At 42.7% G+C, this 13,080-nt stretch overlaps 1 protein-coding gene across 2 annotated transcripts; it reads left to right on the plus strand.

The window, feature by feature from the left end:
- The first annotated feature begins 784 nt into the window (after positions 1 to 784).
- Creg1 (cellular repressor of E1A stimulated genes 1) lies at positions 785 to 12,263 on the plus strand. Of its 2 annotated transcripts, XM_042677349.1 has the most exons (4): positions 785 to 1,176; positions 5,355 to 5,474; positions 6,631 to 6,815; positions 11,071 to 12,263. In XM_042677349.1, exons 1-4 carry the CDS (start codon positions 823 to 825, stop codon positions 11,072 to 11,074), a joined length of 663 nt encoding a protein of 220 aa, XP_042533283.1. In that variant the 5' UTR covers positions 785 to 822; the 3' UTR covers positions 11,075 to 12,263. The 2 variants fall into 2 exon arrangements, with proteins under 2 accessions (XP_042533283.1, XP_042533284.1); XM_042677350.1 differs by lacking the exon at positions 11,071 to 12,263 and having other exon boundaries at positions 6,631 to 6,819.
- The last annotated feature ends 817 nt before the right edge of the window (positions 12,264 to 13,080 follow it).

A 13,080-nucleotide genomic window follows, 5' to 3' on the forward strand; every position in this document is an offset into this window, starting at 1 on the left:
CTAGAATTGCAAAGTGACAAACTGCACTTGGAACTACGAGTCCTCCTTTATAAAAACAAGTACAGTGAGAATTCAAGGCGGACTGAGAATGTAGCCAGCGATGTGAGTTTATTTACTAATTCCTAAAGTACCAGCCTGAGAGAACATCCCTGGAAACTGGAGAACGTCCTAGAAGCAGCAAAAGGAAATGCCCCTTCCCCAGAGAGCAAGGAGAATGCCGGTAGCAATAAATAGGTGAAACACCAAAACGGATTTTTAAACAGGTCCCAACAGGCGAGGTCGGGCCAAATTCTAGTCGGGACTAACAATTTTTCAGACACTGCTGGGCCAGTAGTTGATAAGATCTGGAATGGAGGACTTCTGCCCTTTGTTATTTAGGACCTTGCTGTCCTTTGGTGCTGACCGTGAGTAAACAGGGGGAAAGGGCAAAGGTGGAAATGGATTTGCTCTCAGAAGCCAGGTATCCTCATACAAGGGGTGTTTGAGCGCATCATAAAGAAGTCAGTATTTCCCCATAGCAGTGTGACTTAGGAACATTGCTTATTTTCTTCTAGTCTTGGCCTAATCATCTGCTAAAAGAACAACCTAACCATTTAGGACAGATTCACACTCCACACAGAGGGCAGGGCGGAGTAGTGGGAAGATGGATAAACTGATCCGGTTACTCACAAGTTGCAGAGCTGGTGGAGGAATTCCTCCCCCTCGGATTCTGATTGGCTCCCTTTGGGGGCGGGGCTTGACTGCGGGGGCGGGGCCCTGCCGGGCCGCCCTAACCGCCGCCGGATAGGTCGCGGACCCGGACTGTCACTCAGGACACCCGCCATGTCCGGCCGTGCCCAAGGACCCGCAGGCGTCCTGCTCGCCACCCTGCTGGCGTCGGCGCTGTTGTCGCTCCTGGTGTCCCCGGCACGGGGTCGCGGCGGCCGGGATCACGGGAACTGGGACCCCGCTGCACAGCTGCTTCCGCCGCCGCCCGAGGAGAGCCCGGCGCGAGTGGCCCGCTTCGTGGCGCACCTCTGCGACTGGGGCTCGCTGGGCACGCTCTCCACGCTGGAGGAGGTGCGCGGCCGGCCCTTCGCGGACGTGCTGTCGCTGAGTGACGGGCCCCCGGCCGCGGGCCGAGGCGTGCCCTACTTCTACCTGAGCCCGATGATGCTCACCGCACAAAATCTGCAGGTGAGCGGGGAGCGCCGCGCGGCCTCGCCGGGCGCCGCGGCCCGGGCGCCAGCTCGCGCCTGCCAGCCGGGCAGTGTGGCTCCCAGAGAGGATTTCCACGCTGCTCTCTCGACTGGGGCAGAATGGTAGTCTCCCAGATGTTTGCTGGGCGAAGCACTTGGGTAAATTTTCACCGGTACCTGAAGGACTTCCCACTGGAGTTGTGAATACTCTTGGGGCATGCATAGTGTTTCTATTAACTGGTCTTCTAGTGTTGTTTTTTTGTTTGTTTTGTTTGTTTTAACCAGGCTTAAAGATTGTGAAGCATTTTGCTTATGTGATTAGAGGCTTTCTTAACCGCTCTTCCTTCCCCCCCCCCCCCCCCCCCCCCAAGCCAGGCTGGGAATGTAGCTCACTGGTACAACACTTCTCTAGCATTTGTCCCCAGTACCACAAGAAAGCAAAAAACAAAAACTTCTTAGCTCTTGGCACACAATTATAATTCCCTGGACTGAAGATTGGGACATGAGGACCACAGTTCAGTGCTAGCCCAAGCAGAGTTAGCTGCAAGACCCTTTGTGAAAGCAAACAAACAACAAAAAACAACAGATTAAAAGCAGAAAAGACTTGGGGTGTGGCTCAAGTGATAGAAGCTGGCCTAGCTATATAGAGGCCCTGGGATGTTAATGCACATTGGTAGGAATGATAGTTGCAAGCTTTAGGCCATCATATGTACACTGCTCTCCTCACCAGAGAGTAGGATGGCTTGAAGGTCTCTCTTCACTCATTATAGGCCTTCTGGGACAGGATAAAGCTCACAAATCTGGTGGACCTCAACTGTTCCAAGGGTAGTCTCACAAACACATAGCCTAAGAGGTAAGAGCCACACGGAGCTCAGGATAGAGCCTGATTTCGTGGAAGATCTTTTGGACAAAGATTTTAGATTTTCAGTGTTGGAAAAGAACATTATTGATAAAGATGAAAGAAATTGGTGTTCAGTTAAACAGCAGCCAGCATTCAAGCTCTAGACATTATCTCCTGTAATAACTTGTAAGGTTTTACTTTACGCATTCTGCAGATGAAGACTTTGAGGTTCAGAAAGAGTAAATAGTTCAAAGCCAGCAGCCAAATCTGAGGGCTTTTTTCTTAAGTTCAACTGCCTTCAAACCACAGGCCATACAATATGGCCACAGACTAGTTTTCTTTGGCCCTCACAAAGTTCTGTTTTGTCTTAAATAAACTTACATTAATTAATTAATTTCAAAATGAGTATTTTACTTAAATGCTTAAATTTCTATCTTCTCTTGAAAAAGGGGAAGATTTGGTGACACTGGAGGCCTACATTTTCTGAGCAAAGCCAGAAGTAATTACCCACAGCTGCATATACACCACATAGCACCAATTATTCCCAGCCCGTTCCACTCCTTTAGGCCTTTGCTTAATGTAGACTCATGTACTTCATCAGTGATGCCCTCTGTGTGATTGCAAGTCAGTCACCTGGGAAGATGTAAAAATTCAATGCAAAACATTTTTTGTTTTAAACACCTATTCCCTTCCCCCCCCCCAAAAAAAACCCTCACTAATGATTCCAATGAGGGAGGGACAAGTTAAATACAACTGTTATACATGAGCACATGTAAATTAGAAAGGTGTCTTGAGAGCTGTGGTGTTATCTTCATTGCAGAAATGAGGATAGTAAGACACAGCAGTGCAGAAACTCACCTGTGATCCAGCCCCAAGTATTTGATGTCTCTGGAAAGAAATAAGAGTTATCTCTCTTGCAAGCATTCCTTAGAACCCACCCACAATTTCAGGTTTCCCTAAAGGCAGTAAAGAGACATCAGGATTTGTATGACTGATTTTCATAAGTAGTCAAAGTTGGTGTCTACTGTCTACTTTTCCTCTCTCTTCAGAGCACCAGGAAACACTTCATGTTTTCTTATAGTGCAGGATGTGAACTACTTCAGAAGGAACAAGGAGACTCGGATACAGGACCAGTGGGACCATATGTGAAATGCTTGTCCTGGAGAGTTAGGTCCTGAGGCCCAGATGTACTTTGCTACCAGGCTGTTCTTCTTGCATGATGGTGTGTGTGTGTGTGTGTGTACACATCTGCAAGTGTGCATGTTGTGTGTGGGGGGGGGGGCAGGTTGTATAGAAAATGTTTGGCTCGGTGTTGGTGCCTCAAGCCTGAGATCTGAGAATCACAGTTTAAAGCCTGCCTGTGTAGGAAAGTTTACAAAATTCCTATCTCCAGTTAATCAGAAGCAAAGAGCCAGAAGTGGAGTTTTGGTGGTAGAGTGCTAGACTTAAGGGCAAAAGCCAAATGAGAGCTTGAGGACCTGAGTTCAAGCCCTAGTACTAGCACAAAAAAAAAAAAAGGAAAGGAAAGGAAAGAAGAAAGGAAATGTTTGGAGGAAGATATTGCTGGTATTAGCTGGTAATGGTACAAAGATAGTCTATAGGTCTAGCAAGTCTGAAATTGAAATCTGTGCTTTGAATTTTAGCACCAGGACTTAAGATTATTCACCTTTTTTGACACGCGTGATATGACTCTCTTTTATCTGGTCACTTGTAATCTATTTTTCTCTTACCAACTGAAAGCAACCTTGGAGGGCTGTATATACATTTGAGGTTTCACTTCCACCTATTTGAGATGACTCTCCAATTTGTGTGCATTTCTGACTTCTTCAAAGTTCTTTTTTCTGGCTGTTAGCTGTTAAGTTCTGTCCTTCTGCTTCCTCCTGACACTCTTCCTCTTCCTTGAGGAACCAGTTCTGCATTTCTGTTAGTGGAACTGCATTCTCAGTAAACAAGGGGTTCTCACTGCATGTCCATTTGCTTCAGTTCCAAAGTCCCACCAATTTTCCTTTTGCTTTCTCCTTGCTCTCTATCTTGTTTTGTGTGCTCAGTTCTATGTTTGCTTGTTTTTTTCTTGCCAGGTCAGTCTGCCCTCTGTCCCCCACCTTTAATACACCATCCCACTTCTGTCCTGATTTTGACTATAAGGCCTTCTATGATTGCTATATCTATCTTGGCTACAATTTTGTCTCCTTATGCTGAACTTTGCTCACACTTTACTGGTCTTGGCAATTAGATAGGTCTGCCTTTCAGACAACGCTGTATCTTTGTTTGTTTTCTCTAAGTATTGATTATTTCTGAGTTTTCGAATGATCATAAACTTACAGAGGATAGAGAGACCTTCTCTGAGCCTTTCTTCCCCTCCCCTATCTCTGTCTCTGTTGTCTCCATCTCTTCTCCCTGTTCCTTTCCCTCTCCCACCTCTCCCCTCTCCTTTCCTCTTCTTCCTCCTCCTCCTTCCAGTTCTCCTTCTTTACTTCATCTTCTGTTAGTGTCTTTTCTGTCTTATTTTAATAAGCTCTCTAAATGACCTGCTGTTTTGATGACCACTTTGAAAAGGGACAGTTCTCCACAAAAACACTTAAAAGTCTAAAGAGCCATATAGTCTAAACTGCTATTTCAGTAGTGTTAACAATGTTTTTATGAAGCTGATTTCTGAGTAGGAAAGAAATGAGAATGTTGTTTGATTTATGTTTAGAATGTGAGGTAAGAATTCTCTCAGCTTTGAGAGCACATGAAAGTTCTGTCACCATGAGATAACTGAGCAGCATGATTTAGCTACTTTCTTGCTTCAGTTGTGTAATTAGATGGTTGGGCAACTGTGATACATATATATACATATATACATGTACATATACATATATACATGTATATATGTATATGTACATGTATAAATATATTAATATGTTAATATATTCTATATAAATATGTTTATATATTTATATATATAAATGTATACATATACATATATATAGCATTTGTTTCATATCAGAGTTTGATCCTGTATTTCAGTAAGCACTGTCACCAGCCTTGAGTTTGGGTGACACTGCAATTATAATTCCTCTGGTGCATATAGAACAGATTCTGAGTTTTTAAAATATACAAAAAATAATGCTAATAGAATTAGTTAATTTTAAATATGCCTTCTCCACCCCTGTTTTGGAGAAGCTAGAATCAGTCTCTATCCAAGTCCTATTTGTCCTGAGAGGAAGCTGGTGGTTACAAATCATTGTTTCATGGAAGAAAGATCCAGCTCTAGGGACATTATATATGCAACTTGTAAAATTTATCTCCTCTTCAGAAACCGTATTTCACGTGTCTTCATTTTCTCTCTGCAGGAGAATCCAAATGCTACACTGATGCTGTCTTTGGCACAGACCAGCTTCTGCAGGAAAAATGGATATGATCCCCAGAGTCCCCTTTGTGTTCACATAATGCTGTCAGGAACTGTGACCAAGGTAAATAGTTCTCCACATGGAGAGAGATGGGTTTAGAGGAGCATCATTGTATCAACAGTGAAAAAAGAGATCCTTGGAGAATAAAATACAGCTGATTTGTGATTGAGATGTGTGGTTAGAACTATATTCTAATATGCCAAGGCATTCTATGTCATATGGGTGTTCATTGGGAAATTTATGAGGCATATGAATCATTTTTTTCTGAAGTCAAACAGATATAAACATGATATAGCCCATACATGAAATTACTCTTCTAAGAAGCATCTACTCAAGCACAGCTTACTGACTCTGTTGTGTTTTACATCAAGCCACATTTAGTGTGGCTGGGTTCCTTGTGTCCATGTTTTCATAGTGGCTGAGAACAGAGAACATATTAAGTAGGCAAAGAAGGAAAGCTGGATATGAATTTGGACATTTGGGTTGAGTGTTGGAGAGAAGACTTTAAATAAAATCATAGGGAGAGCGGTGGACAAGGTGTCTTGAGAATTGTCTGATTGCCGAACCAGTAGAATTTTTGCATTTTTGACAATCATGAATACCTCAGACAAGTTTGATTTATGGCCTGGAAATTCTCTGTGTGTGCAAGTTGAGTGTACTTGACTGAAGAAAAACAGCAATGTTCCTTGGTTCCATTATATTTCTTCTAAAGATTGTTGTCCTTGGAGGTTGCAATGCTTGGTAAGAAATGTATGCATTTTTCTGCCCATGTAATTGTAACCCCTCTGTATAGTATGTTCTCAAATAAAATAAAATAAAATTAAAAAAAAAAAAAAGATTGTTGTTCTTCACGTTCACTGATGTAGGTGTTTAACACCTACATCATGTGATGGAATAGTTATGGGATGTGTCTCACGCACCTGTAGCTTTTTGTTGTAGTACTTTGTGTCATTTACTGTGGTTGCTCAAAGTTACTGCTTAGCAGCAACGAAAATAAATAATCATAATGGCTTCTTATTTTGTTATACTTGAGACTGCCAGCATTTGAAGTCATTGTTGTTTTCTGCTTTCTTCAGGTTTCTTTCATTTGCTCTTAATTCTTTAGGATCAGGACTTACAACCAAATTCACTCACAGAATGCTAGAATGATATTCTTAACAAATGAAAGTAACAAAATATTACTTCTCTGAGAATTGTTTATTTTACATTTGTCATTTAGGTGAGTGAAGCAGAAATGGACTTTGCAAAGAAATCATTATTCATTCGACATCCTAGTATGAAAACCTGGCCTGCCAGCCATAATTGGTACTTCGCTAAGTTAAATATAACCAATATCTGGGTCCAGAACTACTTTGGTGGGCCAAAAATAGTGACACCTGAAGAATACTTCAATGTCACAATTCAGTAAGTATTTACAAATCTTTCCTTTTCTAATATTGAAGCCCTTATCAGTTTTATTTTGCCTTCTAAGGGGACACCCATTTCATATGCTGTGGACCCCTTTGGTAGGCTGGTGAAGCCTAGGACCCCTTCTCAGAATAGTATTTTAAATTCATAGGGTGAAATGCATAGGGTTACAAAAGAAACAAATAGTGCTGAAATTCATTTATAGAAATATTTTAAATATGTCATAGAGTAATATGGAAGCCTTTAAATAAAGACTAAATAATATAGGACCTAGTAATGGATCTGTAACTTTCAAAATGAAAGGCAGTATTCTAAGTTGGGTGCTGGTGGCTCACACTGGTAATCTTGGTACTTAGAAGGCTGAGATCTGATCATTTCAATTTGAAGCCATTGAATTCTCACCTCCAATTCAAGAGTAAAGAGCTGACAGTGAGGATGTGCCTCAAGTGGTAAAGTGCCAGCTTTGAGCAGAAAAGTTAAGTGGGAGAAAGAGGTCCTGAGTTCAAGCCCTACTGTGTGAACACATACAAACATACACATACACACACACACAATTTTAAGACATTTGTCACAACTGTGATGGCACACTTGGTGTGATTCTCTAGCCTAGGACTGTTCACTGGAACGCTAAACTGCTTTCTAAGTAAGAGCTTGTTTAGCCTTCATCTTCTCCTCCACCATCTTGACTTGTGATTTCTCTATTGCTGTTCTAGACAGTCACAGACACACTGTTACAGTAGAGCTTAATGGAAATGGGAAGAACATTCCACTCAACTTCATAGAATTCTGAACTCTAGTCTATAGGCCTGAACATCAGGTTGAGACCTTATTTGAAGGCAGTACATATCAGGCCCTGGACAGACCCCTTAAGACATATGGTGGCATTTTCTCATGGGAATCTGATCTAATGCTCTCAACTGTGGATATTCCACATCCAACTCTGAGCAGATGAGCCTGCCCTCTGTACTGTGCGCATGTGTGGCTTATCCCACTGAGATGTGAATGTGTACAGGGGAGGAGGCTGAGACCAAAGGAGGCCACCAGAGAGAGCGGAGGAGGAGCGGCATCTGAAGATGGGAGAGGACTGGAAGGAGGAGTTGAGCTGCTCCCCTAGAGTGAGGTCAGGATTTGGAGGAAGGACTACAAAGGACTAGTATGCTTACAGATCATACCAGGAATTCTGGCTAATCTGGCATCCATCAGCCTGAGGGAAGGTGATACTAACAGCAAAAATAACAGCAATAGCAGCTAGCTTTGTTGGCTGGGTACAGTGATTATTGCTTCACATGTACTAACTAACTCGTTGAGTTTTTACCACACCCATATGAGGCAGATACTATAAATGAAGCGCCCATGCACAAAGTTAGCATCATATAGCCAGGAGATGGCAGTTCTGGGATTCGGTTCACTGTGTTCTTGCCCCAGAACCTCCATCTGGCTTCTAACCTAATATTCTACCACCTACTCCTTTGGTCTCCTCTCTGGGAGTTGATGGGTCCCCTCTCCGGGGCAACACATAGTAAACTTCCCAGTCATGCTGATCAGTAGTTCTGTGGGGTGGTTAGGATGGTGATAGTATGCTAGGCTTATATGTTGTAGCTCATCTGGGAGTTTAAATTCTTGGCATTACTTTCTCTTTTCTTTCCTTCTTGTTTTATTGTAGAACAGTCCATGGTATATTTACTCCCCAGCATGATAGTGAATTTCTTTTTTTTTTTTTTTTCAAGTCCTAGGGCTTGAACTCAGGGCCTGGGCATTGTCCCTGAGCTTCTTTTGCTCAAAGCTAGCACTCTACCACTTGAGCCACAGCGCCACTTCCAAGTTTTTCTGTTTATATGGTACTGAGGAATTGAACCCAGGGCTTCATGCAGGCTAGGCGAGCACTCTACTACTCAGCCACATTTCCAGCTCCAATGGTGAATTTCTTGACATAAAATCTCAAGTTTTAGCCTGGCAACAGTGGCTCATGCCTGCAATCCTAGTTCCTCAAGAGGCTGAGATCTGAAGATCATGGTTTAAAGCCAGCCCAGACAGGAATGTCTGTAAGACTCTTATATCCAGTTAGTCATCAAAAACCAGAAGTGGAGCTGCGGCTTAACTGGCAGATCACTACCCTTAAGTAAAAAAGCTAAGGGACAGCACCAGGCCCTGAATTCAAGCCCCTCCCCATCCCAAGTTTTAGTTTTTTATTTACATATTTTTATCTTAAATGGTTGAGAACAGTACCTAACCCAGAGAAGGTGTTTAGGAAACACTGGCTGATTGTTAGTCTTTGTTTGAAACAAAGACTTAGGAACTCTGCGAAAGAATCAAATGCCCTGGCATTGACTTAGCTGCCATGTGTGCAGGAGAAGAGGCATGGACCACTGACCCTCCTCTGAGCTGGCAGAGCATCTCTATAGGAAATAAAGGTCACAGTTGCACAGTTATTACCAGGCAACACATATTGTCAAGAAGAACAGCAGTAGGGGCAGTGTGCTGCTCTTTGAGGTTAGAGTTTCCCTTCACAGGACAGAACAGTCTCTGAAGTGCAGTTATCTTTGTGTAAATAACATGCCCAAGGGCTGTGCGGGTGTTAATAACAACACAGAATTGTTTCTCACAGGGCTCCACAGTGAATGAGTAAAATAGAAGTGCGTGCTCTGTTGTCCAGACAACTGAGCACTTTTCTGTGGCTCAGAGATAAGGTTGATTTTTTTCCCCCTCTTGTCCCTCCCTAGAGCAGGGTGCCTCAGAGTCCTAAGAATGGAAGGGGCCTAGGAGGTGGGAAGGTGGCTCAGTGGTAGAATAGAGCGCTTGCCTTGTATGCATGAGGCTCTGGGTTTGATTCCTCAGCACCACATAAGCAGAAAAAGCTGGAAGTGATGCTGTGACTCAAGTGGTAGAGCACTTGCCTTGAACTGAAGAGCTGAGGGACAGCGCCCAGACCTAGAGTTCAGACTCCACGACCAGAAAAAAAAAAAAGAAGTGGAAAAAAAAAAAAAAAAGAATGGAAAGGGCCTAGATAGCTGTCTCGCACAGGTGCTTCTTCTTTTTTTTTGTCGATCATGTGATCTGAACTCTGGGCCTGGGCTCTTTAGCTCAAGGCTAGCACTCTTACCACTTTGAGACACAGCACCACTTCTGGCTTTTTCTGCTTATGTGGTGCTGAGGAATTGAACCCAGGGCCTCATCCATGCAAGGCAAGCACTCCACCTCTGAGCCACCTTCCCAGCCCCACACAGGTGCTTCTTGATGATTGATGGTCCATTCAGATTCTGGCACTGGGAGCTCCCCCAGCCTCCACACTGCTGCCAGAACTGGATTGCAGGGTGGATTTACAGAAATATCTCTTGAGGGCTGGGACTACATGTTCTCAGGGAACCTCTTATAGTGGGGGCAGGGGAAGAGAGTGCTCACAGGCATTCTGGGACTTCCTTCTACATCTAATGTGAGGGCTAATGTGAGACCTCTTTGAATGTGGTTTGCCTCATTGGATTGGTGGATCAACCCCCAGGAACAAATTTGCATATGGAGTGTAAGGTTTAAATGTTTTCATGGAGTATTGCTGAGATCCTTGATAAAGCAGCTCTCAGAAGGATAGGCATTACCTTCTATCAGAGTGAAGTCTATGCAACAGAAGGCTTGGGCTATGCCTCATTTCATTGCCTCTGGTGGGTCCAGATATGTCCTAACAGAGACAACGACAAAAAAAACAAAGATCACACATGGTTTGCAAACTTGCCCAGTGTCCTTTCTCTGGATATGGATTTCCAGGTCAGTGATGACCACAACTGCAACAGAAAGTAGGGCAGGTTGCCTCCTGGCTGCGCTCTGGATCATTAGATAGTACGTATTGGCTAATCACTACCCTCTGCCCTAAATGCTCATGACCCCAGCTGTTCTCAACTCTTGTTGCCTATAAAACCTTCTGAAAGTCTTCTTGCATGAGATAAGGACAGCGGCCATGGCACCTGGCCCATTTATGCATCCCAGCAGTATTTTACTAAAATGTCAGACTCATACCCAGAGAGGTGAGGTGCTCAAATGGGGATGCCTAGGCCCTGCTCTCCACCCACTGAAACCAGAACTTAGGAATCTGCCTTTTGATCAATGTGAGACATTCTCTGGTACTCTGAAATAGTTGATATTAGTTCAAAATCTTGAATTATCAGGTCACAAATTTCTATTGCACTTCCTGAGAATGAAGAATCAACTTTTAGGAACTGTCAATCCAGTTAGTGAGATAACTATTATCTCCTTTCCTTTGCAGATGAAGCAGAATATGGAAAGTTGAATCACATGTGAAGCTTCTTACTATGGCTCATGCACACTTCCGGGACTCGACATTTCTCTGGGAGCTTCCTATATTCGCCACTTTTCCGTGACATGCTGATTGGTTTGCTTTCCTTGAACTTCTTGGAATATATAGCTGCTGGATTTTTAAGACAATATTTTAAAGCCATTTTCATCAAGAAATATCATTATAAGAAAACAAGTTTTATTTCTTTAAATCCTCGTATTTTTCCAGTGGTTCCCCTTGGAATGTACATAGCAGATTTAGATGGCCCTTGGCAGCAGAAGGTAATTTGAGTAGAAGTTTTTTTTTTTTTTAATTACTGGCAAGCCACTATGCTGGGAGGGTACCCTCCTAAACCCTACTGCCTCCCAGGCTCCTGGAGCCTGGTGCAGAGGGGCTGACTCCATTACAACATCTATGTAAATCCCAAAGAAATAGCAGTGGTGACCATAGATGGAACTTTCTACGCATGCTCATTGATGTTTAACAATCTTGGAAATTATTGAGCCAATCAATGTAGGGCAAAGCTACTTCTTGTAAAGAACTTTCTAAACTTTTTATATTCCAAGCTCATACTTACTTAGAACAAAACAATTCTATCAAACTTTTCCTGAGTTTGATTTCTCCACCTTGGAGGATACTACATTGGAGTCCTCTGTACATATAATTCTTTGTGTTTGCTTCAGAATGAGATTGCAAAAGAAAGGGGAAAAGGGAAGTTTTGTATATGTCTACTATTCTTTTATAAGAAGAGTTAGTCCAAGTGTGAGCTAGCTTCAGCTAGAGCCTAGATGCTCCTTACCCAATGACTTGCCATGGCTTTTAAAACTCCTCTTAACAGTGATCCTCAACTGCTCTAAATTTCTAAATGGCTCCTAATGCTGCTGCCTAAATGAGGTCTTCTGAGGGAAGATAACATGGCATTAAAATGATTTCTTCATAGCTTTATTACCTGTATACTTGATTCAGAAGATGACAGGGGACCGGAATCACACTATTGAATTCTTAAGTGGCAACAAGAAAAGAAGTTCAATATGAGCTATCATTTTTAAAATCTAGAAATGAACAGAAATCCACACCCTTCTGCTAAGACAAATGATTTATATTCAACTTAAAGAAGTAGACTTATGAAAAGCATTAATAATTAAAAGCATTATTTTAACAAAGCATGTTGTTTTTCTTTTTTAGCAGTAAGGGTTTTGAGCTCAGGGCCTTGCATTGTTAAGTAAGCTCAACATCACCTGAGCAATGCCTTCAGCCCTGGACTTGTTTTCTTAAACATAGATGATAATATATATTATAATGCCTCATAGTCGACTGTTGGAATCCATTTGTGTTTTTATCCCAGCCCACTCTTAATTCAGCAGCCAGTGGTTCCAAAACTAGATGGGAATCTTTCATTCTTTCCTATTGACATAAAGCTTATTGTTTGCTAGAATGTGAGGGATGGCCAGGATCCAGCCTTTGTTGCAGGTCCTTGGATGCCAGCATAGTTGGTGGTTGAATTAGGTTGAGGCCATCTGTCTAGTTTTCTTCCTTTGTCCTCTTACTGTGCATTCTGTTTTTAGCATTGGGCACTGTATAAAATACATCCATATTTCAGGCCAGATCCAGTTATCCCACAGTGAAGTCAGCCAGTTCTAGAGATTCCTTTAGTATTCAATTGGAGAATGTTCTCCTGTTGCATTCTAATTCGCCAGCAGAGGGTGCTGTAGATTACTTTTTGTGTAGGTGCCCAGTGTGAGTACTTTCTGTTTTTGTTCGCGCGGGTGCCCGTGTGTGTGTGTGTGTGTGTGTGTGTGTGTGTGTGTGTGTGTGTGTGTGAAGAGTCACACTAGTTACCCAGGCTGACTTCTAACTTATGATCCTTCTGTCTCAACCTTCTAATTACTCAGTATTGGGATTATTGGCATAAACAATCACACGCAGCTCAATGCTGGCTATTCATACAGCTGAGATGATTACACTCCTAAGAATGATGCC

The sequence above is a fragment of the Dipodomys spectabilis genome, unplaced genomic scaffold (assembly GCF_019054845.1).
Source record: "Dipodomys spectabilis isolate Male_0828 unplaced genomic scaffold, ASM1905484v1 ptg000036l, whole genome shotgun sequence".
NCBI classification, from domain to species: Eukaryota; Metazoa; Chordata; class Mammalia; order Rodentia; family Heteromyidae; genus Dipodomys; species Dipodomys spectabilis.